The sequence below is a fragment of the Podarcis tiliguerta genome (genome assembly GCF_965153285.1).
Source record: "Podarcis tiliguerta genome assembly, chromosome: 10".
In the NCBI taxonomy this organism is placed as follows: Eukaryota; Metazoa; Chordata; class Lepidosauria; order Squamata; family Lacertidae; genus Podarcis; species Podarcis tiliguerta.
The window spans coordinates 10775182-10803094 of record NC_139543.1 but is presented as its reverse complement, the minus strand read 5'-3'; the positions used below and the strand labels follow the sequence as shown (position 1 = coordinate 10803094).

General features: G+C 41.3%; 1 protein-coding gene across 1 annotated transcript in view; it reads right to left on the bottom strand.

Moving 5' to 3' along the window:
- The window catches only part of TBC1D22A (TBC1 domain family member 22A), a 121580-nt gene that overhangs the window by 30639 nt on the left and 63028 nt on the right, over window positions 1–27913 (bottom strand). Inside the window, exons 10-11 of the mRNA XM_083399843.1 lie at window positions 23525–23600; window positions 14509–14636 (exon numbers count right to left, since the gene is read on the bottom strand). Coding sequence (XP_083255969.1) covers window positions 14509–14636; window positions 23525–23600 — 204 coding nt within the window. The remainder of the gene's footprint in view (window positions 1–14508; window positions 14637–23524; window positions 23601–27913) is intronic.

The window sequence follows — 27913 nt, the reverse complement described above, 5'->3', positions numbered from 1 at the left end:
TTAGGGTAGAAACTGTTTTTCAGGCGGCTAGTCCTGGCCTTTGGAATGATGCTTCCATTCCTACCTGTCAGAAAGGAAGGAAGTGCTTGCCCCTTGAGACCCAGCTTGTGGGATACCACAGAGATAAATCTTATTTCCCATCAAACTATTTAACATCAACATGAAGCTGAGATCATTAGAGCTTCTGAAGTTGAATGTCCTCAATACAATACCATTACATCATGAGAAATCCAGGTAATTACAAGCCAGTTGGCCTAGATTTTTTTCCAGGTAAATTGGTGGAAACTATTATTACAGGTAACACATTATTAAGCATATGGAAGAAAAAGTCTTGCTGAGGAAGAATCAGCATTGCTTCTGCAAAGTTAAATCCTCTGTCACAAGTATTTGACATCTTTGAGTATGTCATGATGTACTTGGACTTGCACAAGGCTTTCGACAAAGTCCCTCCATCAAAGGTCTGAGTAAACTTAGCAGACACAGGATAAGAAGTTGGGTTCTCCTATGGATTATTTCTAAATAAACAGGAAATAGGGGGTAGAAGCAAACAGACAGTACTCAAAATGGAAGTAAGCTGTGAGATTCCCAATGCTATTTAAAGTGTTCATTTAAAGTGGGATGAGCAATGAAATTCTGGCATTTAAACTTGAGAAACATGGAATACCTTGACATCACATTCACTGGTGAGGTCTGAACTGATGGTAACTAAGCAAGAAAATCTGGAGGTCATGGTGGATAGTTCAATTAAAACTGCTCTGAAAAGGGCGAATTGCAATTGGGGACTATTATTAGTATGCCACTGAATGCCAATTGCTGGAGAATAATAGCAGAAGAGTGCTAGTACTCTTCAAGTCCCATTTGTGGACTTCACTGTGGATATTGTGGACTTCTGACCAAGCAGGCCCTAATGTTCTCAAATGGAGGTTTGGGGGGCGGGACATAAGCAGTTTTCAGTCTAGGTCCAAGACGAACTAAACAAAGCCAGAGAAGAAACTGAACACAAAGTTCATCAGAACCTTCAAATAATCTTTACCAAAAGTGAACACTGCTGTTATACAAGCTACATCCAACGGCTCTTTCAAAATAATTGTAAAACATGCCATTTGCTCCGGATATTTTCCTTTTCCACATTGCGTTCTAATACTGTTTTCCTAGGCTCTTTTAAATCAAATCAAATAGGCTTAAGTATTCAATTCATTAAAGGAAAAATGCATATTCCCTTTAGATTTAAGAATTCATCATGGTTCAGAGATAAAACTAGGCTACAAAGTATTTCAAACAGATAGTCTTGGACAGTTTTGGAAATTGAGCAAAACACCTTATGCATAATTGCCTTTCCCAGCACCTGCTACCTATTATAACTTTCCATTTGCAGCCCTTGAAGTTATGACTGGTTTCATCTTTAAATGTATAAAACGGCGGGCCAATAGCTAAAAGCTATTTTTTGAAAAAAATAAAAAATATCAAATATAAACAATGACCTTGATTTAAATATTTTAGCAAACGATCTTAAGACAGATGTACAGCCTTCCAGAAGACTTATTCTGAACATATTAGGCATGACTCGGAGCGCATCACCACAGAGGCATCTGTCATCATCAATAAAAATCATTTAGAAGGTTAGCATCACAAATATTACATTGCCTTGCAAAAAGTTTATCGCTTCTGTGGATGAAATCGAAGCCATTATTTCAGACTTGGCCCACAAAAATCTCATGAATTAATCAGGGGGTGGACGTAGACCAGTGGGAAAGTTAAAGAAGTAAAGCAGAACATGTTCTTGGTAACAATGCACCGCAACAGTTGAAAAAGAAATTGCTTTTATCTATAGAATACTGCTTAATTGGTGTTGTTGTTGTTTAGTCTTTTAGTTGTGTCCGACTCTTCGTGACCCCATGGACCAGAGCACGCCAGGCACTCCTGTCTTCCACTGCCTCCCGCAGTTTGGTCAAACTCATGCTGGTAGCTTCGAGAACACTGTCCAACCATCTCATCCTCTGTCGTCCTCTTCTCCTTGTGCCCTCCATCTTTCCCAACATCAGGGTCTTTTCCAGGGAGTATTGGAGCCTCAGCTTCAGGATCTGTCCTTCCAATGAGCACTCAGGGCTGATTTCCTCAAGAATGGAGAGGATTGATCTTCTTGCAGTCCATGGGACTCTCAAGAGTCTCCTCCAGCACCATAATTCAAAAGCATCAATTCTTTGGCAATCAGGCTTCTTTATGGTCCAGCTCTCACTTCCATACATCACTGCTGGGACAACCATAGCTTTAACTATATGGACCTTTGTCGGCAAGGTGATGTCTCTGCTTTTTAAGATGCTGTCTAGGTTTGTCATTGCTTTTCTCCCAAGGAGCAGGCGTCTTTTACTTTTGTGCTGCTGTCACCATCTGAAGTGATCATGGAGCCCAAGAAAGTAAAATCTCTCACTGCCTCCATTTCCCCCCCTTCTATTTGCCAGGAGGTGATGGGACCAGTGGTCATGATCTTAGTTTTTTTGATGTTGAGCTTCAGACCATATTTTGCGCTCTCCTCTGCAAGTGTATTTCGAAACGGAAATTGTGGGCTGCACATTGCCATGCCATGCAGCGGGTGGGGAAGGGTAGCAAAGTTTAAATTTGGCGCCCCAGCCCTTGTGCTGCCTTCCCAAAGCTGGAGCTTTGGGAAGGAGGCACGAGGCTCTGGCAGGGTCCTAGCTGGGAAAGTGCTAACTAGGCTTTGAGAAGGAGGCAGGAAGACTCTAGGACCATATCAGAGCCTCCTTCCCAAAGCCCAGTGCCTTGCTTTCGCAGCCTTGGGAAAGCAGTGCAAGGGCTGGGAGAGGTGTCAAATGTTGCCGAGGGCCGCCAAAAAGGCAACAAGGGCCACACACTGGACCACACTGGAAACTACAGTGATATATATTACTCCCCCACACAAAAAATATTTGTTGATATCACAGTCCTGGGCACTGTCCTGCCTAATAACAAATGCAGGATGATTAAGAAAAATCAGTTTTTCCGTTCAACCCACAAGTGGCTACTCTTAATGAATTTCCAAACGCTACGACTCTGTACTAACCCAGCTCTGGGAATAAAATGCATGTTCAGTGTCTGGTGGGGCTGTGAGAAAGTCAAGAGTTTTAGGGGTGTATAGACGAAGAATTGGGACGGAGGTGGCGCTGGGGGTTAAACCACAGACCCTAGGACGTGCCAATCAGAAGGTTGGCGGTTCGAATCCCCGCGATGGGGGATGGGCTGGGAGAGGTGTCAAATGTTGCCGAGGGCCGCCAAAAAGGCAACGAGGGCCACACGCTGGACCACACTGGTTTAAAGGGTCAATTCTTAGCCTTGGAAGAGGCTACAAACCTAACACCATTTTTATATCATTTCTAATAACTTTTAAAGTTGTAACATTTTAGACCTGCAATATGAATCTTAAAGGTATCAAATATTAACAGTATTCTTTCAAGTGTTGTTTTTTTTTAAAGTACCACACCGTTAAATATTAAATATTTAAGACAATACGAACTATGAATAAGTTTTTGTCATCAAAAATTCCTACCCTCTGAAAGGTAGAAAACTTTCAGGGGGAAATAATTTTATGAGTCTAGTCTAGGTAGAGGAAATTAAAACGGTTAATTTCAGGCTGAAATAAATCTAACAGCAACTGCCTCTGATAGCCCTTCAACAAAGCTCATTCACCAACCAAGATTGTTTCACCTGGAAAAGAACATTTATAGACTCACAAAAGGTCTGATGTTCCTGGAATGAAGTCCAAAGGCATCTTCTAATTTGGAATACAGCAATATAGTCATACCCCAGGTTGAATGTGCTTCAGGTCAAGCATTTTCAAGTTACACTCCGCGGCAACCCAGAAGTAACGGAACACGTTACTTCCGGGTTTCGTCGCTTGCACATGCGCGGAAGCAGCGAAACGCAACCCACACACACACACAGACGTGCAGTCGCGTGTTACGTTCTATTCAGAATGAGAACGGGGCTCCAGAACGGATCCCGTTCACATCCAGAGGTACCACTGTATCCTAAACTTGAGATTGTCGGATAATACGGTTGGATAAGAATGCAAGCATCCACAATTCTATTCTTTTCTGCCTCCCCCCTCCCTTTTAGAATAAACAGAGGTTGACAACTTGACATTTCATTTAGCGTTAGGGGAGAAATGACAAGTTTATATAATATTTCCTCCCTTCTTAAAACACATTAAACTGTTATTTGCAGATTCCTCTTCAACAAACATCCTGCAATTTATAAACCATTTAAGAATATCAGAAAGACACATCTGCAGTAACTGATCATCCCTCCAGGGAAAAATATAGGTATTCCCAATTGTTAAACCTGCTACCAGCGGTAATGGCATTCATCAGTGATTTTCTTGTGAGCTTTTACAATGGCCTTGCTACTTGACTGCAACCAGCTGTAAAGCTTCTTTATTCTGTTATCACATCCGCATGAGGGAATGAATGCCAAGGATTCAATAGTCCTGCTAAGGAAACAGAGTCACACAGTTGGAATAGCAATAAGTAGACTCAATTGAAGGCATCCTTTCACACTCCCTCGCTTTTGCAGAATGAATGCATGAATGACAAAAAATTAAAAAATTAAAATTCTCAGGTGCAGATGCTGAGAAAGATATACAAAATATAAATAAAATATAAAGCAGAGCATGTCACTCTTTAAAGAGAAGGGTCTGGAGAGGATATAAACTAATGTCGCATCATAACAGAGATAAAACTGACAGGCTTTATTTTGCAATTGAGAAAGTACAGAGGAAAAATCCTAGAACCCATTCTATTAACAATAAGATGCTCTGAATTTCAACCAGAGATCATACTTCCTAAACTATCAAACACTTTTTATGCTTTCTTAGGGGATGGGAACCTGCATGGTTTCTACGTTGAAGAGATAAGCAAACTGGGGTAGTATTGTAGGTGTCTGAATTCTCATTTACTTCCAGCGCTTATAGCTTTGCAATCACTCAATCAGTTTATTACGGCCATAGACTGGCAGTTTAAAAATAGCTAAAATGCAAAATTATAAAAGCAAGATAGAATAATTATAAAAAAACAAGCCGGAATAAGATCAGGGAGATAAGAGTCGCTGACCAGCAGGTTAAAAAAACTAGAATTCCAACAGTTGAAGACCGGGGAGGAAGAGTCATGTGTCTGAAACACAAGATTACATAAAATGTAGCATGATTCTGTGCATCTCCTATTACCCATAGAAAAACCATGATAAATCAAGGACAGCAAGCCTTATAGAGGCAACATTACTATTACATTTATAGCTATGCACAAAAAAGTGACTTGTTCTGCCGGGTTAAAATGTTTAAAAACTGGTCCTAATTGGAAACAGCTAACACTGATGTGACAAGATCTATCTTGCACATTTAAGACAAGCCATGAACTTCCTTGCTTACCCAAAAGCCACAGTTCATCCATATATCTGACCAGAAACCAAACATCAATGACAAGAGGGAGAGCTAGGGAGGTGATTTGGAAGCAATGGGCAGGCTGCCAAGGAAACCACTTGCCAGACTAAGCGACTTTCATTCATGGCTTTGGACTAGTTGAATGTTCTCAATTTGAAAGATTTAGATTTCATACAAAGCAGAAGCTCGATTCCTGATCATTAAACATTACTCCACTACTGCAGCTTCTGCATAGACTCTGTACTGGAGTCTTCTCACTACAATTCCCATCAGCCTCACCCAGCACAGCCAATAGTCATGGATGATAGGAACTGTAGTTCAAAACATCTGGTCAGCCCAAAGAGAAGGCTCCTATGCTATGTTTCAGATTCATTTCAAGGTGCTGGGTGAAATTTTAACATCCTTAAATAGCTCAGTTCTGATATATCTGGAGGAGTCCCCGCTTATTTCACATCTCCAATATCTGGCACTGTCTTCTGGTCTGGTCAGTGCCTGGGTGGAACCCCTGCGTTCCATGAGGGCAGCATAAAAATGGAAGAAATAAATAAATGATATCAATCAGAAGAAGCTCTTAAGTGCACCATCTGTGAAACAATTTAAGACCACAACAGCCTGTGGGCAAACCTTCTTAGCAATTGCTCTTCAATGGAGGAAGCCTAGAGCTGATTAGCTGATGAGGCAATGTGGAACAGGTTTTAATATTTGACTTATTTTAGTTAATGTTGTTATACTTTTTCAAAAAACGATGTTTCTATAAATCAGATCAAAAATTGCCACACATTTTTTCCCCTTTTGTACCAGTGAATCCCCTCTGAAGAGCTCACTAAGGTCAAATGAATATTAACCATTACATTTTTACACTGCTACATAGACATTAAATAACAGGGGTTTTCTTCCTGGTCCTTTCCAAAAACTTCTCATCCGCTTGCTAGTTAAACCTTTGTAACGATTACTTCTTCTGAAACCCATTTCACTGTGACAAGAGTCACATCCTTGCTTTTTGCATTGGGAAAAAATACTCTTATACCGACTCCGATCCCTGATGAATATTTGGATGTGGGGGCTTTGCAAGAGAGGTTCCTATACCAGCACGATTAAATTAACGCAAATCAGTTTTGGCACCATTTGTTGCCATGGGAAAGACTGACAGCAGCATCCACAGATGAATTAAAATTAATAGTGGCATCATCATGCCTTTTCATCTTAACTTCCTGAAATGAAGGTCATACAACTCCAAACGGACCTGATGGAACAAAGGTGCAGTCAATATCCCATTTAAGTGGTCCAATTCCCACTTAGTGGAGCTGGATTGTAGCTTGATTTTATTTTTATCTTGAATTAGCACATATATGCGTATCTGACAGAAGTTGCATTTTTTATGTTTCTGTGGAAGCAGGCTTCAAAACTAAATTTTCTACTTCTTAAAGATCTCTGAATTGCCTAAGAAGAAAACTAGTACCAACAATGTACCCTGCCAATTTAGAAATAACACTGCAGTAATTTTTTCCCCAATTCAGCATGTTGCTAGATATATGCTAAGTGGAGTTCCTTTAATATTATATTTGCATATTATTGCAGTACAGAGCTTTGAGCAACCCAGATTCAATGTACATGGGTATGGAATGCAAGCATGTTTTTAATCTGATTTTGTGGTCTCCTGAATCCTGAAAATGCCATGGGTTAGAATAAAGGAGATCTTGCACATCTATTCTGCAACCCTGTAACATAGGGGTGGTGAAATGGATTTCACTGATAGGCAGAAACAGAACTTCCCCAGTGTCACAGGCTACTTTAAAAGATGGATGGCCCTGACCACAATCTGGGACATGTTTGCAAAAAAATGGTACCTTATTAGGTGCTATCCTAATTTTAGTCCCTCGGATGTACCGTATTTTTCGCCCTATAGGACGCACCGTCCCATAAGGCGCACCTAGTTTTTTTTTGGGGGGGGGGGAATAAAGGGAAAAAAATTATTTCCCTTCCAGGCCCGAGCTTCCCCCGACCCCAGCCCCAGCCCAGCCCCCAAACAGGCAGCTCTCTGCAAGCCGTGGGAGCCCAGCGCTGGCTCCCGCTGCTTGCTGAGAGATCCGCGAAGCCTGGACGCGCTGAGCTCGGTGCGCGCAGGCTTCAGCATGCAGGCAACTCTCCACAAGCAGCGGGAGCGCTTCCGCTGCTTGCGGAGAGGTCCGTGAAGCGTGGAGAGCAGAGGGGTCAGTGCGCACCGACTCCTCTCGCTCTCCAGGCTTCAGCGAAAGCCTGCATTCGCCCCATAGGACGCACACACATTTCCCCTTCATTTTTGGAGGGGGAAAAGTACGTCCTATAGGGCGAAAAATACGGTATCTTATAGGCAATTGCACCCACATCCTTCTCTCTTTCTTGAGGGGGAAAAAAAGCCTGCTTGTACTATAGAAATCATAACATTTCAGAAACTGTACCCTGAATTGCTAAGGTGTTTTTCACACACAATGTGGAAGTACCTGCTGAGATACTTCTTCAGAGTCAGGAATGTCATTTGCTGCTTTGAAGTGGAATTGCCCTGCTACATATCAACATTATGGAAAGTGCCTTGTGACACCATAAAGCCTAACAAATTTATTACGGCATAAGCTTTTGTAGACTACTGTGCATTTCAGCAGATACGGGTAGTGCTCCCCCGAGCTGTAGTTGGTGTTTCTGTACACACACCCAAACACTGAGAAACTACAGTGATATATATTACTCCCACACACAAAAAATATTTGTTGATATCACAACAATCCTGGGCACTGTCTTGCCTAATAACAAATGCAGGATGATTTAAAAAAAATCAGTTGTCCCGTTCAACCCACAAGTGTCTACTCTTAATGAATTTCCAAACACTACAACTCTGTACTAACCCAGCTCTGGGAATAAAATGAATGTTCAGTGTCTGGTGGGGCTGTGAGAAAGTCAAGAGTTTTGGGGGTGTATACACAAAGAATTGGGACGCAGGTGGCACTGTGGGTTAAACCACAGAGCCTAGGACTTGCCGATCAGAAGGTCGGAGGTTTGAATCCCCGCGACTGGGTGAGCTCCCATTGCTCAGTCCCTGCTCCTGCCAACCTAGCAGTTTGAAAGCACGTCAAAGTGCAAGTAGATAAATAGGTACCGCTCCGGTGGGAAGGTAAACGGCGTTTCGTGCGCTGCTCTGTTTCACCAGAAGCGGCTTAGTCATGCTGGCCACGTGACCCAGAAGCTGTATGCCGGCTCCCTCGGCCAGTAAAGCGAGATGAGCGCCGCAACCCCAGAGTCAGCCACGACTGGACCTAATGGTCAGGGGTCCCTTTACCTTTACACGAAGAATTAAAAAAGATGTTCAGAACCTCAATTGAAAAGAAACCATAGACATTCTTACTGAGCATTGTAGGGGGAGACATCCCACAAGATAAGAAAAGATTATTTGTATATGCCACAGCCGCTGCCAGACTATTGTTGGCAAGAAATTGGAAAGGAGATACCATCCCACAAAGGAGGATTGGATAAACAAATTGTGCAAATTTATAGGATTGGCCAAACTAACAGCAGCCATAAGGAACCATTCTAACCAGAATTTGAGGAAGGAATGGCAATCTTTTGAGGGTTATATGAAAAAACACTGTTCCAAAAACAATATGTTGTTCTGCCTAGATTAAGTATGTAAAGATGATTTAATATAAAGTAAAATCAGCAGTGACCAGATATATTAAAGATTAAAGGATGCCAAACTGAGGTGGGAGGAAGCCACGTGGGTATATAGTATAGTTTCACTTAATTTGATAAACACAGAGTTTGAATTTGTTAATATGTAACTGTACGATTTTACAACTGTAACTTTTCATTATTGAACAATAAAACGAATATAAATAAATAAAAAATGCATGTTCAGATCAGTGGCACTGGCATGAGCACCAACATGGTTCCACAGTAGGCCAACATCTTTAAGGCTGACTTAGAACACCACTTTCTCAGCTTCTTCCAGAGTAGATAAAAACATTACATTGAATCATCCGGAATCATGGACAGAAAGCATCTGTGCTATTCTAGCAGGACTTCACCAAGTTCAACCTTACACTGCTAAGCATACTTACAGGCTTTGTACTTCTGCCCAAAACACACCACAAAATCCACAGGACCACAGCAAAGATCTAAGATGAAGCCACATTAGGTTTGGACAGAGACTGACAACCAAAAATATTGACATATGGCATTCCTTAGACTACAGTTACTCACCCGAAAGAGTGAAAACACAGATCAACAAGGCCAGATTGGTAACCAGGAATTATCTACCACAGGAAAGACATAGAAGCAGCTGTCGACACCTACTGCTCCCAGGTAAAAGCTTTTGTGTATCATAAATTATCTACAGCCCATATGGGAAAAATGACACAAACTGAATTAGGCTGAACATGCTTAGAAGCTACTGTGCAACTGGAAGTACTGCCTGATTAGTGTGTAACAAAACTAAGGCTTCCCTATTAACAAAAAGAAAGATATTCCTATAAAGCTATTCTATATCAATGAAACACCCCCCTCCAAAGTCTACACAACAGTGTGATGTGACAGAGAAACAGCAGCACTAAGAAAAAACTTGGATGTGATAGCATATGTGATGCAACAGTCAAGATGATCCTCCGGATTATGAACTTCAGCCACAGAAAGGGCTGTTCTGCTTTTATAAATTATAGAAGGGGGAGAGGGAAGAGACAGTGGTAGGAAGAATCTCGAGTACTTTCACTCCTTTAAATTGAAGCTGCCAAGAGTCATCTAGGGAGAAAATGTCAGACAGACAAGATGGAATGAAGCTTTGAACAATACAATCAAAATCACAAGAATACTTGAGAAGGGAGAGGATAACTCTAAACCCCAGACTTGTTATTCCACTGATGAAATGCAAGCCCAAAATCAAATTAGCTTCACATTCTTCCTGCTGTGCCAAGAGGCTTATGCCAAGCAAAATTGTAAGTTGCTATAAAACAGAACTAGGCTATGGAATAAAAGGATGGGATTCATCAGTATTTAGGATCACTGCCTCAAAAAAACAATAATGTACATGGAATCTTTTTGTTGCAAGATTGTGTTTAGAAGCTTTCTATGCCACACTTAATTTTGGCAACAAACCCCCATTACAATATCCTTTCTTTCAGCAAAAAAATTCTCCCAATGTTTGCTTTTACAATAATGGCCATTTGGGAACATTACTGCCAACATTTTGGCCCCTCTTCTAAGCTTACTCGACCTTATGCAATCTCCACCGCAATCCAGCACCACCTATCTGTTCAGGAGGTGATCATAGAGATCCTTGCATACAGCAGAGTAACGGTACTCTGCTGCTGAGGAAGCAAATCTGGGTAAGTAGATATGTATTAGTTTCTTTTTCATGTTATCTGCCTTCTGCTCAATCTGCCACCTACAACTCTCTTGCCTGGCTTCAGCCTCAGTGACACCATATAAGGACCACACTTGATTGCATTAAAAAAAAAACCTCAATACCCCATAGTTCAAAGAGGAGGGAGGAGGTTATTCCAGCCACCAACCCAGAAGACATGAAATTAGTTGCTCTCTTCAGCCACTTGGGATTTCCTGTTTCACTCCCACTCTTGCTCTGGACAAGGGCTCAGGGTTAGCAAGACTACGGGGATAAGGCAGAAGACAAGAAACCACTTATCTTGGGAGCAGTAGCAAGACATTGCTTCTTGGACAATGAGGCTCAGATCATTTTCAGACCTTAACAAACAGTTTGTGTATATATGCTCATACTTTGCCTTTTATTAAAAGTTTAAATGTGGAGACATACAAAGACATCTCTATTGGGGAGGGGATTTGTTTGGGATATTTTCCCCCAGATTAATGTGGTTATTTAGGAGCACAACCAAGCATGCTTGTGCACCTGTATATAGTTATACTCAGATTTATATACTACATTTTCCATGTCATTAGCTGCTGAATGTTTTAACTTTCCGTTTACGAGTGAGATTTTTATTCAAGTGCTCACCTTTACAGCTACTTACAGACTTAAACCATTAAACAATGTTCAGCTCCCTTAATTGGGAAATGCATGTAACCCAATATTAGACTAATCAACACTTACTATTATATGAAATAAAATTTAGACACATTAAAATAATAAGCTAGTTGAGAATGCCCGAGTCTATCTGGCTAATTGGGCAAGACAGTTGGATATTTAATAACCACATATTAGGTTGCAACAACCAAGACTAACAGTTCAGATTTGTCCTACATGCCATCTTTCAGAAATATTCAAATGCTTGGAAATGCAATAAATCTCCCCACTGCCTTGTTTCGTTTTCTAGTGAACCACTGACCACCACCATTAAAGCAAAATACTTGCTGCAAGTATGAAGATTTAATCTGTACAGAATCTGAATAGTTTACTTCCCGGAGACTGCATTATTTTAATTAATATTGTATTTGAAATAATAATTGCCAGTCTTCTCTTTGGAAATAATCAGGAGCTCTCACTTTCAATAGAAAGCCTCAAGAGGCGGCTAATATAACTCGTCTCATGAACAGACCATTCTTGCCAATTAGTAGGCATCTTCAGTCTAATGCTGGGGTATCAAAAAAGCATGGGAAATGACAGAAATGGAATTGTTTGGTTAAAGATTAATTCAGAGTTAATCAACAGAAAACTACAGAGTTCCATATAAAATACCCCTCCTATCCCTTGAGCCCACCTTCTCCCATATTAATCTGCCTATGCACTAGGGCTATTTCTGGAGGTCCTATTTTGTATCCTACTTCCCCACTCCCAGACATGAGCAGAATGGATGCAGAGGATGGAGCCTTGACTGTAATGGTGCCTAGATTGTGAGATTCTTTTCTGAAAGGGGGAGGGGTTTGCTAGGTTTCACAGGGAAACACACAGAAATGGAAGCATCCAAAAATGTGAACTAAAAAGGGGAATTGTTTCTCAGAGATACTGGAAAGAATGGTAGCTTATTGTTATATTAGCCCAACGCGTTTCAGCTCCAACGAGCTGTCTTCATGGGTTTATCTCCCTTGTTTCTTGTGTTTTAATGACCTTCCAGGGCAAAGCTCCTATGGAATCTCCATGCCTTTAAAACTGATGGCTTCTGAGCCACTGATAAAGAAACAAATGAGATAGAAACCCCCCCCCCCCCAAGAAGGCTCATTCGAGCCAAAATGCTTTAGGTTTCAGATGACAAGCTTAAGACATTTATTTGAGGACAAAACCAATAATTAACATTTCCATACTTAATTCTTTTTACTGCTGACACAGAATTATTGTTTAGGCATATAGTTTACTGCCTTTATGTATACAGTGGTACAGTGGTGCCCCGCAAGACGAATGCCTCGCAAGACGGAAAACCCGCTAGACGAAAGGGTTTTCCGTTTTGGAGGTGCTTCGCAGGACGAATTTCTCTATGGGCTTGCTTCGCAAGATGAAAATGTCTTGCGATTCCTGGGGGTTTTTTTTCGCTCCCCACCCCCTTTTTCTAAGGCACTAAGCTGCTAATAGCCTTTTAGCAGCTAATCCGCTAATCCCTTAAGCCTTTAATAGCCGCTAATAGCCGCTAAACCGCTAATAGCGCTAATCCGCTAATGGGCTTGCTTCGCAAGATGAAAAAACCGCTAGACGAAGAGACTCATGGATCGGATTCTTTTCGTCTTGCGAGGCACCACTGTACCTTGGTTTGCAAACAGTCTGGTTTCCATGTTTTGGATTACAAACACGTCAAACCCGGAAGTGTGTGTCCCAGTTTGCAAACTTTTTTTGGATTACAACCCTTTTTTTTTTTTTGGATTACGAACAAATTTTTTTTGGAGGCCCCATTGGCAAATGCGTGCCTTGGGTTACAACCTGTTTTGGTTTACAAACGGACCTCCGGAACAGATTATGGTTGTAAACCAAGGTACCATTGTATTTTGATTGTTTTATATGTGTTGTTTGGCATATTGCTTAGCTGCATTGAAATGTATGTGCGGGTGGTGGTTCAGACATTTCAAATAAAATGAAATGTCAATGACAAAAGATTTTTTGTGAGCCTTCTTTGGAATATACAGCTCTCCTATATGCAGCCATGAAAGACAGCTCATTTTTAATAGTGTACTCATAACATATGTGGGGCATATATAGAGTTGCCATATTTTGAAGAGAGAAAAAGAGGACGCTATGACCACTCTCATTTTAAATACCCCTACTATATGTAGACTACAGAAGCTGTGATATATTGCTGAGGGGGGCAGGAGAAGAGTAGAGGAAAGCAAGTCTTCAACCACCAGTTATGTCTATGTCTCATGCAGAAAGACATTTTGGCAAAATAAAAAAATCCACCCAGAAAGAAATTTTATCCCAGAAAGAGGACATGTCCTGGAAAAAGAGGATACATGGCAACCCTAAATCCAGGCTATCTGTTGCTGAGATATATTTATGTCATCAACTGGCAAGTGCCAAGCAATTAATATATACATCGATTTTGAGAATTGAGGCTTTGTTTTTGTTTTTTTGTAATGTAGTGCTATCAACATACATGGCACTTTACAGAGTAATATAAACCAGTCCAGTTTGCAATCTAAATTTTGAAAGTAGGGGAAGGGAAGGCCAGAGTAAACGAGGGAGATACAAGGAAGCGTACTTGAGAAATATTGGCTTCATTTAAGTTTAGGGTTAGGGGTTGAGGCCAAAAGCTACAGACCTCAAAAGGGGCTTGTTGTTAAAGAACGAATCCCTGTATTTTGTTAGAGGCATTTTCTGTGCTGCTCTAAACCCTCTTCTCATAATCTGTCTGCCGTCTTGGTAGCTGCAGCACATGGAGGTGACATCTCCAAGGACTTGCTCAACCATGATGAGGGCAAAATCATATGGGTGTGCAGTGATCTTGAAAGAGACTCTTATTCCCTCCGCTAAATGCAGATAACCATAGGCAAACGTGCTCATCAACTTTAGTTTCAAATATCTAAGGCTCCTAGAATGTCAAATACTCGGAAGCTCAACAGAAATCGGCCAGCTCTGTTTCTTAAATCAAGTCTATACGGGAGAGGCATGCGGCTTCAAACAGCACTGTGCTCCATAATGAGGGCTCAAAGCAGCAGTTCACCTGGTATGTGTCCCAAAGCCTTATGGTGCACCGCAGGGGAACTTCTCTCATCAACAAGTTATTCATCCAGCGGAAAGCAAACTGAAGGTATTTCACCTCGTGTTGTTCTAAGTGTCTGTGTACTTGCTCTGAAAGAGAAAAATTGAAATAAGTTTACCAAGAGGGCTCTATGCAGCATTAATCACAAGCAGTTTTTTTAAAAAAACCAACAACCCACCCCCCAAATTCAATATTATATAAGCAAGCAATTTCCTCCAAAGAGGCCCAAACAGAAACAGCAAGTAATTTTTACACCAGCATTGTAGATGACGTTCATAAGGATCTACTGACAGGTTCAGTGATGAATAGTTTCCATATATTTAAATAACTGAATGAAAATCATACTGCAAGTACAGAGTTTCAATACAGCTACTTGTTTCTGGCACACTGATTTAGTCCCAAGTTTGTCCTAGTGCTTTTCATTTCTTTTTTAAGTATTAAATGTTAAGATGTGATTGTGTGACATTGTCAACTTGTCCTTTTAGAATGTGTCTGCTGCATGAACACAGGATGGAATTGTAGCTTAAAAACCAAGCCGTGAATACATTATCTTTTTTTTTAAAAAAAATTCTCATTAAAAGGCAGAATTTCTTTTACTTTACACTGCATGCACACCACTAAAAACAAGCTATGGGGAGTTAAGAGTTACTTATGATTCATGTGAACATGTGTGTTTTAAAATTAAAGCAGCATCGAGTATCCTCCTTAAAATAAATATTGCAAGTAAATAAATTAATAAATACATATAACGCGCAATCCGACAACCAAAATTTCTGGTAGATCTGTGACTGAATGGTGGTGAGGCCCAAGGAGATTTGGCCTCTTGACGAATCGGTACTACAATTTACCCCTACATTGCTTCACAATGAGTTTCCTCTTCCCCTCCTAAATTTTCAAGACAGCAGTGGGTAACCTCCAAACTGCATGCCCATTTAGGTTTGGCATGGTTTCTAATTTGGCCTATGAGGCCGTTTCCCCCAAGCTACACCCACCTGCTACAAATCTGATGTCAGATATGAGATTAGTTGAGACCCAGCTGCACAGAAAGCATTGGGAACCTTGCAGAGCATTCTTCACTGTATCTTGGCAAGCAGGGCTTGCATTTGACGCCTCTTAAACATGGCGCCAGATGCAAGTCTCATGACGATCAATTCCCTATCAGAGCTTCTGAGTGTAGCTGGTCCCTGATAGAGTTGGGTTTTGAGGACAGTGCCAATGAGATGATCAGCAATGGCTGCAAAGTCCATGTTGCCAAGGATCCTCCTTTGCAGTCCCTCCCATCAAAGCGGACCACTAGGCTTAGCAGAGAAAGAGCGCCCCTTACCCCTGGCGTGCCAATACTTCTAAGAAGAAAGGCAAGACAAAAATAACACACACACTAAGCAGGGGTTTCCCACATTCTATATGAAGCACAGAAGCCGGGGATTTTATCTTAAATTTCCCCACATGCAACCCTTACAACTCCAACTCCCTGGGTGCCTGAGCACTCACAAAATTCCCCATGAAGGGGCCAGGAACCCACAAATTTTGGTGCCATGGCTATGCACACTGCATGGCACCCACGGTTGCGAGGCCATGTTGACACTCCTGCATGCTATAGAGCACAAACATATATGCAGCGAGTCTTGAATGTGTACCTGCCAATACTGATAGAACTGCACTGGTCTCAGAGGACTCAGAAAGACCATTGTCCAATCAACAACTGCTGCTCAAAGCGAAGAATGAGAAAAGCCTACATTTCCCCTTAGCAAATATAGTAGGAAATGCAAAGCAGTGAGATACGGCGGAGCATTTAACTTGCTTAAGAATGTGTCATAGGCAGGCACAAATACCGTAGGTTGACAAATTTGCTGCATCACTTTAGATTTAGAAGTTATTTCAAGCTAATTGAAGCATTTACTCAGAGGTAAATGCAGCAGCTACTCATAAATAGTAGATTCCACAGCCGCTACATATTTACTTCGGATTATTGGAAAGCCTCTGAAAATAATGAAAAGCTACAAACTGGGGCAACATATTTCAAATCACTTTAGAAAAAATACAAATTTAAGCATACTGAATTTCCTGTGGGCTTGCCTCTATTTCTCCCTAACATGTTGAAAAATGGACCACTAAGTGCAAAGCTTTATTTGCAATTTATTTTATAATATATTCAGAGACAAAACGAAAATGCACAGGCTGAAAAGATTCATTCCTCCTTTTTTATAAGTAATTGTGAACAGATGTTATTTCACCGATAAAGGTAATTTGGCTGGCAATAATTCCAAATTTAAATTTTCCATTTCACTGATAGTAAGCATGCAGATGTAATGAATGACTCGGCAGATGTAATTATTGCCATCTTTCAGACTTAAAAGTATTTTTTCATAAAATACTTATACAGCAGTTTGCGATAATAAAATTATGCTAAATCTTCAAGAAATAATAGTTCTTGTATCAAAAGAAATAAGGGGTGGATTTGTTTAACAGTCTTCTCAGCACTTTTTAAAAAAACTTATAGTAACCTATTGAAAATGTGCTGATACAGGTCCTTCCATTAAAAAAAAAAGTTACACATGCATATTTTATACCATGGATTTATGTGTGTTCAGTCTTATTAAATAACATGTTTATGCAAAATGCACTGTGTGTTGGTACCTAGAAGCATAATCATTTCATACTCCATTCTTAAGTAGAATATAAAGAAATAGTGTTTGCTAAAAATGACACCCTGCTTCCATATGCTAAGAAAGTTTCTTTCATTACATCAGATGTTTCTCTAAATTCCCATCTTTGCCAAGTTCCTAACTGCCTCAGATTTTGCAACTAAGCAATTTTGGTGAAGGCTGAAGTCTAGCTGAATACCTGCTGTTCGCCTTCCTATCGCTACGCCTAGACTTCATGCAATCCTACCATCAGGGGATATCTAGGAGAAGAGATAAGCTGCCCATTAAGAAAGCCAGCCTTAACAACTAGCAGGATGATCCGGACAGTGAAGCTACTTTGGGAGGAGCGCCCACGTTGCAAGGGTGGGTCATTTGTATGGTCATTAGATGCATCTGTAACTGGCCATTGCCAGTACTGGCATACACCATACAGTACTGACTTGCACCCAGTACTGTAACACTCATTTGCAGTAGTGGATGTTGTGCTGGGGTGGCAGGACTTATCTGACCTTCAGCTGGTTGTGTTGCTGCTGCCTACTGGGAGCTATAAGGGGAGGGGCAAAGCGGCAGCAAGTTTGGCAAGGTACAAGAGAACCAGAGTTTGGCACTGGCAAGATAACCAGATTGGTTACGCCAGTGTGTTTGCAACATTGCCTTTCTCCCTCTACTCCCCAATAAGCACCAGCATCACAGCTGACCAGAGTGCAGGTGAGCACTGCCACCCCAGCCCATCATCAACTACTGAATGTAATAATAATAATAATAATAATAATAATAATAATAATAAATCTGGCTGGGTTTCCCAAGCCACTCTGGGTGGCTTCCAGCAAAATATAAAATCATAATAAAACATCAAACATTTAAAGCTCGGGTTGTGAACGTAATCCGTGTGGGATGCACATTTGCAATCCGCAGCAGTGCATCTGCGCATGTGCGGGTTGCAATTTGGCACTTCTGCGCATGTGCAACCCCCACAACCCAGAAGTAACCTGTTCCAGTACTTCCGAGTTTTGGCGGGTCCATAACCCGAAAAAACGCAACCTGAAGCATCCCTAACCCGAGGTATGACTGTACAGGGCTGCCTTCAGATGTCTTCTAAAAGTTGTGCAGTTCTTCATCTCCTTGGCATTTGATGGGAGGGCATTCCACAAGGAGAGCACCACTGCCAAGAAGATCTTCTGCCTGGTTCCCTGTAACTTCGCTTCTCGCAGTGAGGGAACCAACAAAAGACTCTTGGAGGTGGACCTCAGTGTGCGGGCAGAACGATGGGAGTGGAGACACTCCTTCAAGCATACTGGGCCAAGGCAGTTTAGGGCTTTTAAGGTCAGCATCAACACTTTGAATTATGTTAGGGAACCCTCCTATTGATAGTCTTTGTCTTCCTCTCCTTACAAAGATCTACAATCATGAGACAGTCCTGCTTGTTTACCCCTGACACTCTAGAAAGCCCTTCTTGGTCATCACCACTGAAAATCAAGGTTACCTAGCTTAACCTTTCTCCAAAAGTCCATTATGACTTAAAATATGGTACTACTAGACAAAAAGAAAAGAAAAAAGTCATTGCAGTTCAACCTCAAATAAGTTTCGTTCGTGCTGAACTTCCCCAAAAGACAAAGTTATTTTCAATCGATACAATTGTTTAATGAGGCAGTAAAATCTACTGGTAAGACACTGAACCGCTGAGTTCCATAAAACATGCAGAAATATCACACAGCATAAGGTTGGGAAAAGGGCTTGCTATTTCATACAAGATGCTGAATTTAGTTCTAACGCTGAGCCTCTAAATCATCCAACTTTAAAACACCTTAGAAAAGTAATTAAAATTGTTTTTCCTGTAATGCTTGGCATGCGATTTAAAACAGCTTTACTGAATTACTGTAATCACATTTCTTATAAATATTGTAAAATAACAAATCCTTTGAAATTGAAAGCTTAATCCACAGGGTTGGAAAACAATTCCCTTAGAAGATGAGAAGAACAGGTTATTCTGAAGATCCTACATTTATTACAATACATATGTGGTCCTCACAATATATGAATGAAAAAACAAATGCCCAGAACGAGGATTTATTCCAGCAAGGTTATGGGTAAAATTCTGTCCTCAGTTATACCACTTGGAAATCAAGAATGCAGAAACTCTGAGACATCCACCAATGTTAAGTGACCCTTTCAGAACTTGCCAGATCATGGTCCTTAAAAGAGAGGTATTTTAATAGAAAACAACAGAGGGAGAAAGGGGTTAGGAAAGAAAAAACTTGTATGTGAAACTGTTTATACATATTTTTTTTAAACTGCATGTATTAACATTAATAGAAATAAAGGGCTCAATCCAAAGAATTTCCTTCCATTCATCATCTGCAGGGCAAAATGGAAAAGGCAATTTCTCCTTCCCCCTGCACTACCTCCGATGTTGTTCTGGAGGGTTCCCAACCCTATAAAGCAGATTCAGCAGCTGAAAGATGCAGGAGGATTGGTGAAAAATCATTCCCCCTTTCAGTCTTTAGGAGGGTTATATAATCCAGCAGTCCTGAGACCACTGGATCTGATACAGCGTAATATGCGTATTCAGAATCATTTTATTTTTGAGAACAAGAGAGAGAGTTGGGTGGCTGAATACCTAAAATCTCAGCTACATTAAAATCTTCATCTAGGCTCAATTTTTGCCTAGGGGCACCTCTCACTTCCATTCTTTGGGAAAGCAGCTTCCCAGTATGAACCAGGAGCCTATGAAAATGACTGAACAAACAATGAGACTGTTCTTTCTAACATATATGTGCATGTGTGAGAGTCCTGTTCCAGCCATTCCATTCTATTCCACTTCCCTTCAACCTTCCACCCAGTTGCCAATGGTTTCCCCCCTTTTCGGATACTCAATGCCCTTGAGTTATTATGGGTCTGCTCAGAGGGTTTTCCCCATTTTTTTTATATACTCTGCAAACGTCTTGAGTTACTTCAAGTCTACTGATACCTCTTCTTTCATGCATGAACGCTGTATTTTTGCCTATCGAGGCATGGATATACAAGTAGGATACCGCAACCAAATGTTGTGCGCTGGAGTGCTTCTGAATAGGGTTTCAGCCAGTTCCCATCCACCCTATGTTTTCTCCCCGCTGCCTCCCTCCCAAAAAAACCTAGTCAGCTGGCATTTCATGCCCACTGAGCATGTTCAGTCCTCACTGTAAAACAACCTAAGCCCCAGCCCTGCTTTTCTGTCAACAGAAAGAACTGGGGACTAATGGCTCAAGCTCTGATTCTACTGCATTTTGCTTTGCCTTCTCTTCCCATTGTTGTTGTTGTTTAGTCGTTCAGTCGTGTCTGACTCTTCGTGACCCCATGGACCAGAGCACGCCAGGCACTTCTGTCTTCCACTGCCACCCGCAGTTTGGTCAGATTCATGTTTGTAGCTTCGAGAACACTGTCTAACCATCTCGTCCTCTGTCGTCCTCTTCTCCTTGTGCCCTCCATCTTTCCCAACATCAGGGTCTTTTCCAGTGAGTCTTCTCTTCTCATGAGGTGGCCAAAGTATTGGAGCCTCAGCTTCACAATCTGTCCTTCCAGTGAGCACTCAGGGCTGATTTCCTTAAGAATGGATGCGTTTGATCTTCTTGCAGTCCATGGGACTCTCAAGAGTCTCCTCCAGCACCATAATTCAAAAGCGTCAATTCTTCGGCGATCAGCCTTCTTTATGGTCCAGCTCTCACTTCCATACATCACTACTGGGAAAACCATAGCTTTTACTATACGGACCTTTGTTGGCAAGGTGATGTCTCTACTTTTTAAAATGCTATCTAGGTTTGCCATTGCTTTCCTCCCAAGAAGCAGGCTTCTCTTAATTTCGTGGCTGCTGTCACCATTAGGCTCTTCCCATTAGGCACAGCTTAAGATTTTAACTTTAACTGATTGCAGCATCTTAGAACTGGAAGGGAGGCATCTATATTCCCCCATCACACCCTGAGTCTGCCACTAGGGCTGGGTTTCTGAGAGACAGCAGCACCAGCCACTGAGAAAGTCCTGGCCTTTGTGGATCTCACATCTAGCTGTGTCAACAGAGACTCTGCCACAAAATGGCATTTGTCGGACCATCAGATAACTGGTGTGTGTGTGTGTGTGTGTGCATGTGACTTGTACACACCCGTGCCATGCTGCAGTGACAGTTGCTTCACTGTCTGTTTTATCATGCTGCAAATACATTGCAAACTGCTTTGAGAATTTCAATCACTAGGTGGGATGTAAAGACTGCTAAATAAATAAACTTATTAAAACCACAGATCAGTCACCTTTCCATTCTGCCAACGGGCTTTTCTGGCTGCTGGTTATCATCAGCTTAACTTTGTGACAGGTGCAGAAGTTGCAGGGAAGCTAAGTAGCTTGTGGAGGAAAGATCTTATCCTTTGAGAATAAAGCCATATTTTCCGGTTGACTGGCTACATCTAATAACCAAGCCATAAATATTTCCAACCTCACATATTTTAAGCAAACATCAGGGATGATTAACATAAATATTATTTATCACTCCACTTTTTCATTAAAGCACTTTTCCATTTAACATTCCCGCACCCCACTCACACCCTCTTTCCATCTTAGATTGTTCTAGCAGAGCATATTTGTCACCACGTATCAACCTTCTTCTTAATTCAAGCCTTGCTATCTTCATTAACCAGTTATGTTAAGACGTGCAGTGATTGTTCCTCATGTACAAAAAAAGCTTGCCAATGGTTTGGGCAAGTACATAATGCAAGATTCCTACCAACACGCACATACACACAGGGAAAGCTAAATAAAAATAAAAATAAATCTCTGTCTTCCAGAGTTTGTACTACGGCTGCAAGAGCAGGAAACCAGGAGGCTTCTGAATATTCCACCCATTCCTTTAACTCAGGAGAGCTAGAGAGCCATATTTAATTTCAAGCATGGGTAAACTTCCAACCAGATCTCCGGGTTGGAGTACAAGGGCTAAATGAAGAGCCAGGGAGCATACTGCCTCCCAGTTGCAACTTAGAGATAGTAGCATACCTTGCCACATAATTGGACTATCCAGCTCAGTATTGTCATCTCTGATTGGAAGAGGCACTCCAAGGAAACAAGACAAGAGTCCTATCTGGAGATGCCACAGAGAGACTGAGTTTGGGACCTTTTGCAACAAAAGCGTATGATCTACTGCTGGAAAATGACGCTTCCCATGCAATACATTTACACCAAGGGTGTCATTCGTGTGAGGAAGGATCAAACCAATGCTTTTCGCAGACAACAGCTGCTAACTAGTAAGTTATTTGCGACTAGGCATATTAAATAGCTTTCTTTGATGGCAACTCATGCATTTCATCACCATCAGTTATGTGAATGTTCACCTCTAAGCACAGCCAATGTCACTATCAACAATCTAGATTGTTCAAATACAAGCAAGCAAATATATAAATTGTTGCAGTAAATGCTGCTGCAACAAAGCTTACACTGTGCATAATGAAACAATAGAAATCATCTTCCTAATAAGTTTAGCCACTGTTGAGTTACTTGCGTAACAGCATTTTTTGACTTACACACACACACACACACACACACACACATAACTGACAGGCAGTGTCACAAATATATGCTTAGTTCTGCTCGGCATTGCTGTGCTCGTTAATTTAACGAACTATCAAGAGAATATGCTTAGAATGGGCAAGCACTATCTCTCAAATTTCATTTAATTAAACTCTGCTCCAGCAATATGACAGTCAGCATTTCATGATGGGAATTGTTTTAAGGATGAAGGTAGAAAATGTTTCAAAGTAGTCCTGCGAAAAACATGAAAGCATAATCTAAAATTACCCTCGCACCCGCTGTAATTTATCTCCAATATTAAAGATGTTATTTCCAAAGTTGGTAATTAATTGGATTCCACAGAGAAATTATTCAGACATTCCTGATAGCAAAACGATACACAAAGGCACAAAACATAGTGCCAAAGGACAAGTATAAACAACCACTGCGACTCTCCCGAATTACTACAATCATTGAGCTTAATGTAAAATGAATGCTGGCTGGCTTTTGTATGTAGCCATTAGTCTGCAGCAAAAAAGATTGGCATTGGATTTTGATTACATTGCCTTAATAAAAAGTAATGAGAGTGGCGCATGCTCTAGTGGCTTTCCTTTAAGTGATACAGTGCAGTAAGTTTGCAAAAGGCCACTATGCCACAAGTTGATTAAGGGTGACACCTCGCCTGAGAAAGGCCACATTATGGTAGAGACGGATCACTGCACTGGTATTGCCCAGGCTGCTAGCAAAGTCTTCTAACTAAACCCTTTCAACCAAGCCACGTCCAGTCTCGCTTAGTTTTCAAGACGTACCGTCAATTCGGCTAACCAGTTCTTCCAGCATTTTCACTTTCTTCTGAATACCAGGCTGAGCAAAGGTGTAGTTATCCTAAGGAGACAAGATCATAAAGCAAGCATGTTGACAAAGAGATACGAACACAGTTGCTTCAAAAAAGAAACAGCTGAATCAATGTCTTGCTGGCAGCTGACTTCAACCTTGCAGAATGACCAGCTGAGAGTGGGTAAAATTACCATTCAAAACACAGTCGGTATCTCAACAGAGGCTCTGTCCGACTTGCTTAAGTAAAACGTGTGTATCAATAACAAACAGAAACATGTCTATTAGGAATCATGCAAAAATGGCCATGGTTCGCTGCTAGATTATTTCTTTTCCTTTCCGTGGCTGTGGGGAGAGACATGATAAACTCCCCAAGAACATCAGACATTCCCAAGAATGCCCACCTTACAACAGAATAAAGAAGCTGTAGCACCCCAAGTATTGTTGGACTACAACTCCCATCACCCCAAAATTTGGTGATCCTGGTTAAGGTTATATGAGTCCAACATCTGGAGGGCCACAGCTAACCCACCCCTGTGTATTTTTAAAATCTGGAAACTTCCCGGTTGATAAATTCCATAGCATAACTTTCCACCATGGGTAGCAAACCTGCAGGCCATATTAGGCCAACCACACCAGCCTCCCGGTCCCCTAATCTACTAGATTGGCCTTTGATTCCCTGCTTTTGAAGCTCCCTGGAATTGGAGGGGGCAAATTCAAAAGCTCTCACTGGCTCACATCTGGGTGGGATTGGGAAACAGATTGCTGCTTCTCCCAGCTCACCAGATCTCTCATCTCCACTGAGGAGCTGAGACAGGCAGCAGACCGCCAAGCTCTCCAGCCCAGCCCCACATCAGGATACAGGTCACTCGCCAGGTCAGCAGAGGAAGGAGCAATTCACATCCCATAACAGCGCACATCCTCGTGTGAGCATGTTGTGTGTGCATGCAAGTGTGTGCAACATGTCTGTAGCATATGCCAGCTGTAGGTATCTACAAATAGGTTCTTAAATTTTGCTCCATTGAGTTATTGGGAGTAATCAGAAAGGGATCAGACCAGACCAAAAATAAAATAAATTGGAGAAATTTATTTCCATCAGTAAACAAAAATGAAGAAAATATACAAACTTGGCAAAAACTGAAATATAATAAAATGTATGAATAAAATATAAGAAAGCAATTCATAAATGGAAAACAGTATTAAATAGGCAAACAGCATGTATATTAATAAGCCATAAAACTTTTACCAGTCCAAACTTGTTAAAAGCTTACTAAATTCCTAGCCTTATAGCAGTTTAACCTACAGATTAAGGAAGGGGAGGGGTTATAGCTACAATTTCCAAGCAGCTTCTGTGGTCTCAGGAGTAAGTTGAGAAAGCTGAGTCTAGGATCTAGTGTATAGGATCAAGCATAGTACAAATGGAAACTAAACACATGCAAAAAATAAAAATAAATGGAAAACATTTTAAATCTGAACAGTGAGGTGTGTGCCACACAAGGGAATAAAGAGAAAATGAACTCAAAGTCAAAACCTATGAAAATTGCATCTATTCAAAATTGTTCATCAGCCAAATAGTCAAGGCCCTAATGGTGAATTCAGAGAAAATGGTGAAAAGCAGCTTCCAAAATTGAAGCTAGGGACTAGCTACAAGGAAAAAACAAACAAACAAACAAAATTTCTCTCAAAGAGAGAGCAAAAAAGTGAACTGGTCTCCAAAGGCTTCAGAATACGCAAAAATCTGTAAGAAAAACTTGAGTCTAGGCAAAAATAAAATAAAGAAAAGAAAGAGGAGTGAGTTCTAGCACTGAGTACAGTCTCTTTTTGGTCCCTGCTGAAACCCAAACTTGTCAGCATTGCGATTTGTCCTTTTCTCTCTCCTCATTTTTTCTCACTCAAATGCAGTTCAGTTGGTTAATGGCAGGAAATGGGACAAACACCTGCAGAAACACTTTCCCACTGTTTCTGGGCTTGATGCAATCCCAAGCCTTATCGAAGCACAGGGAGACTCACAACAGTTACCCAGCGTGGCTACTTGCGGGGACAGAGGGCATGGGGAATCAAGCCTGAGCCAGTTGACCAAAGTTTTTCTTCCATTCCACTGCACAGTTTCTAGAGTGCTCATCTTCACCATAGAGATATTTACCCCCAAAATTGAGCTCAGTAGCAGTTGCCACACATACCACTGGTATGATGTGCCTAAAGGAGCTGGTAAATTGGAACACTGTCCTCAGGCCAAAAAGGGTTAGATTTTCCCATTTCCCTAAAATTATTTCCCCAAGAGTTTGAAGCTCCATTTGCCCACGTGGCATAATGTAGAAGCAGTCCTTAAATAAGAAATGTGCAAGAAACTGCCTTTTCTTCAAAGTATCACATATTCTTGACAACACATCTGTTTTCTTGATAACTTGTTATGTATAACAAGCTTAAACATTACTATTTACAATTGGAGCGGAGCAAAATAGTTTTTGTGCTCTGAAAAGGAATAATGGCCACAAAGAAATTGGAAGCTCTGATCTTAAGTGGTGAAAATAATTGTACCCTGCTCCCAGGTAAGTCTGTAAGATCCAGGTTCTTTTTTCAGTGCTTCAGAACAGAATAATATTTGAGCCACATTAAAGCTTCCACTCCGCTAACCACTTCTCAAGCCTAATTCCCCATCTTAAATCCTCACTGGTTGCTGCAAGACATGTTTTACAAACCAACCTTTCGACAGGAAGGCACATTCTATGCAAGATGAGGAAACTTCAAAAAGGAATGGCAACAAAAACAAAGGGGGTGTTTTAATGTGGTCAGCAACCACTTGCAGTTAGCAAAGGCAGTAAGGTACACCTATCAATAGCTTAATAAAACTGGCAGTGAAGCGTAAAACAATCTCCCTCTGCCCTCACAGGGTCTCAAAATGTATTCGCAAATGAATCCCTGATTCATTACGAAGTAGGTGATGCACTGTGCCAAAACTGAAACTTGCCTCTTTAAGGCAGCTTTTTGGAGCACTTCTAAGTTATTGGCCATTCATCTTTGAACCAGGGCATATTCATGAACTACAATTTTTGTTTAACCCGCAAGAAAGAAGGGCTTTTTTGCTGGCTAGGTTCAATTCTAATCCTTCCAACTTCCTTTGGGGTAGGTTCGCGGGTATGGCAGAAGGGGATAGGATCTTCCCATGTGATGCCCACCTGGTGGAAACTCTAGCTCACATGGTCCTCAAATGTAAAATGTATGATGATCTCCGCCAACAATTCTTAGACCAGCTATGTTTCCCAATATGGAAACCAGAGACAAAGGTTATACGCTTCTTATTACAGGGGAGAGGCCAGGAGCTCACCAAGACAATAGCTAAGTTCCTTTATTTGATTTTTTGCAGCCGAAGTATGCTACAGGACCCTGCCTTTCCTGGAGACCCACAGAGGTGAAATAGATTGCTCGCCTCTTCTTCACTTTGGCAAATGATTGTACTGTTGAAATGGCGACAAGATCTCATTGGCCTACTTATTCTGAATGTTTGTAAATGATGCCAACAAAGGTTTGATGATGATATTCATGAGCATCAGTGAAGGCAATGGAAGAATCCTTTCCACAACCATGTGTAGTGGACTGCCATACAGACCAGGATTTTTTTTGCTTCTTCTTCCCAGCATGCTTCCTGGACAAAACTGTACAGTGGTACCTCAGGTTACATACGCTTCAGGTTACAGACTCCGCTGACCCAAAAATAGTGCTTCAGGTTAAGAACTTTGCTTCAGAATGAAAACAAAAATCATGCTCTGGCGGCGCGGCGGCAGAAGGAGGCCCCATTAGCTAAAGTGGTGCTTCAGGTTAAGAACAGTTTCAGGTTAAGAACGGACCTCTGGAACGAATTAAGTACTTAACCCGAGGTACCACTGTATAACTGCCCTGTTGAATGTGACCAAAGACTTATCTATAGTCCAACATCCTTTTCCCTCCACTGGCCAATCAAATGACTCTGGGAAAGCCTACAATAAGGATATGAGGAAAATGTTATTCCCCAACAGTTGGCATTCAGAGCTGCTTTGCGTCTGATCCTGGAGAAAGTGCATAGGCATCATGACTAGTTGCCATCAAGAGCCTTATCCCAGATCACACTGATTTGCTACTTACAACTGCTCCTGGACTTGGAAAGCTTGACCGAAGTGACCATGCGCTGTTGACTTCAAGGATAGATTACTGCAATATGCTCTACGTGGGGCTGCCCTTGAAGATATTTCAGAAGCTGCGGTTCGTGGAAAATGCAGTGGCTAAGCTGTTATATGACAACCTACCAGAAGCGTGTAACACCAATCTTGAAATAACTGTATGGTGTGCTTGTGTTAACATATAAAGCATAGGCAACCAGCCCAGGAGGG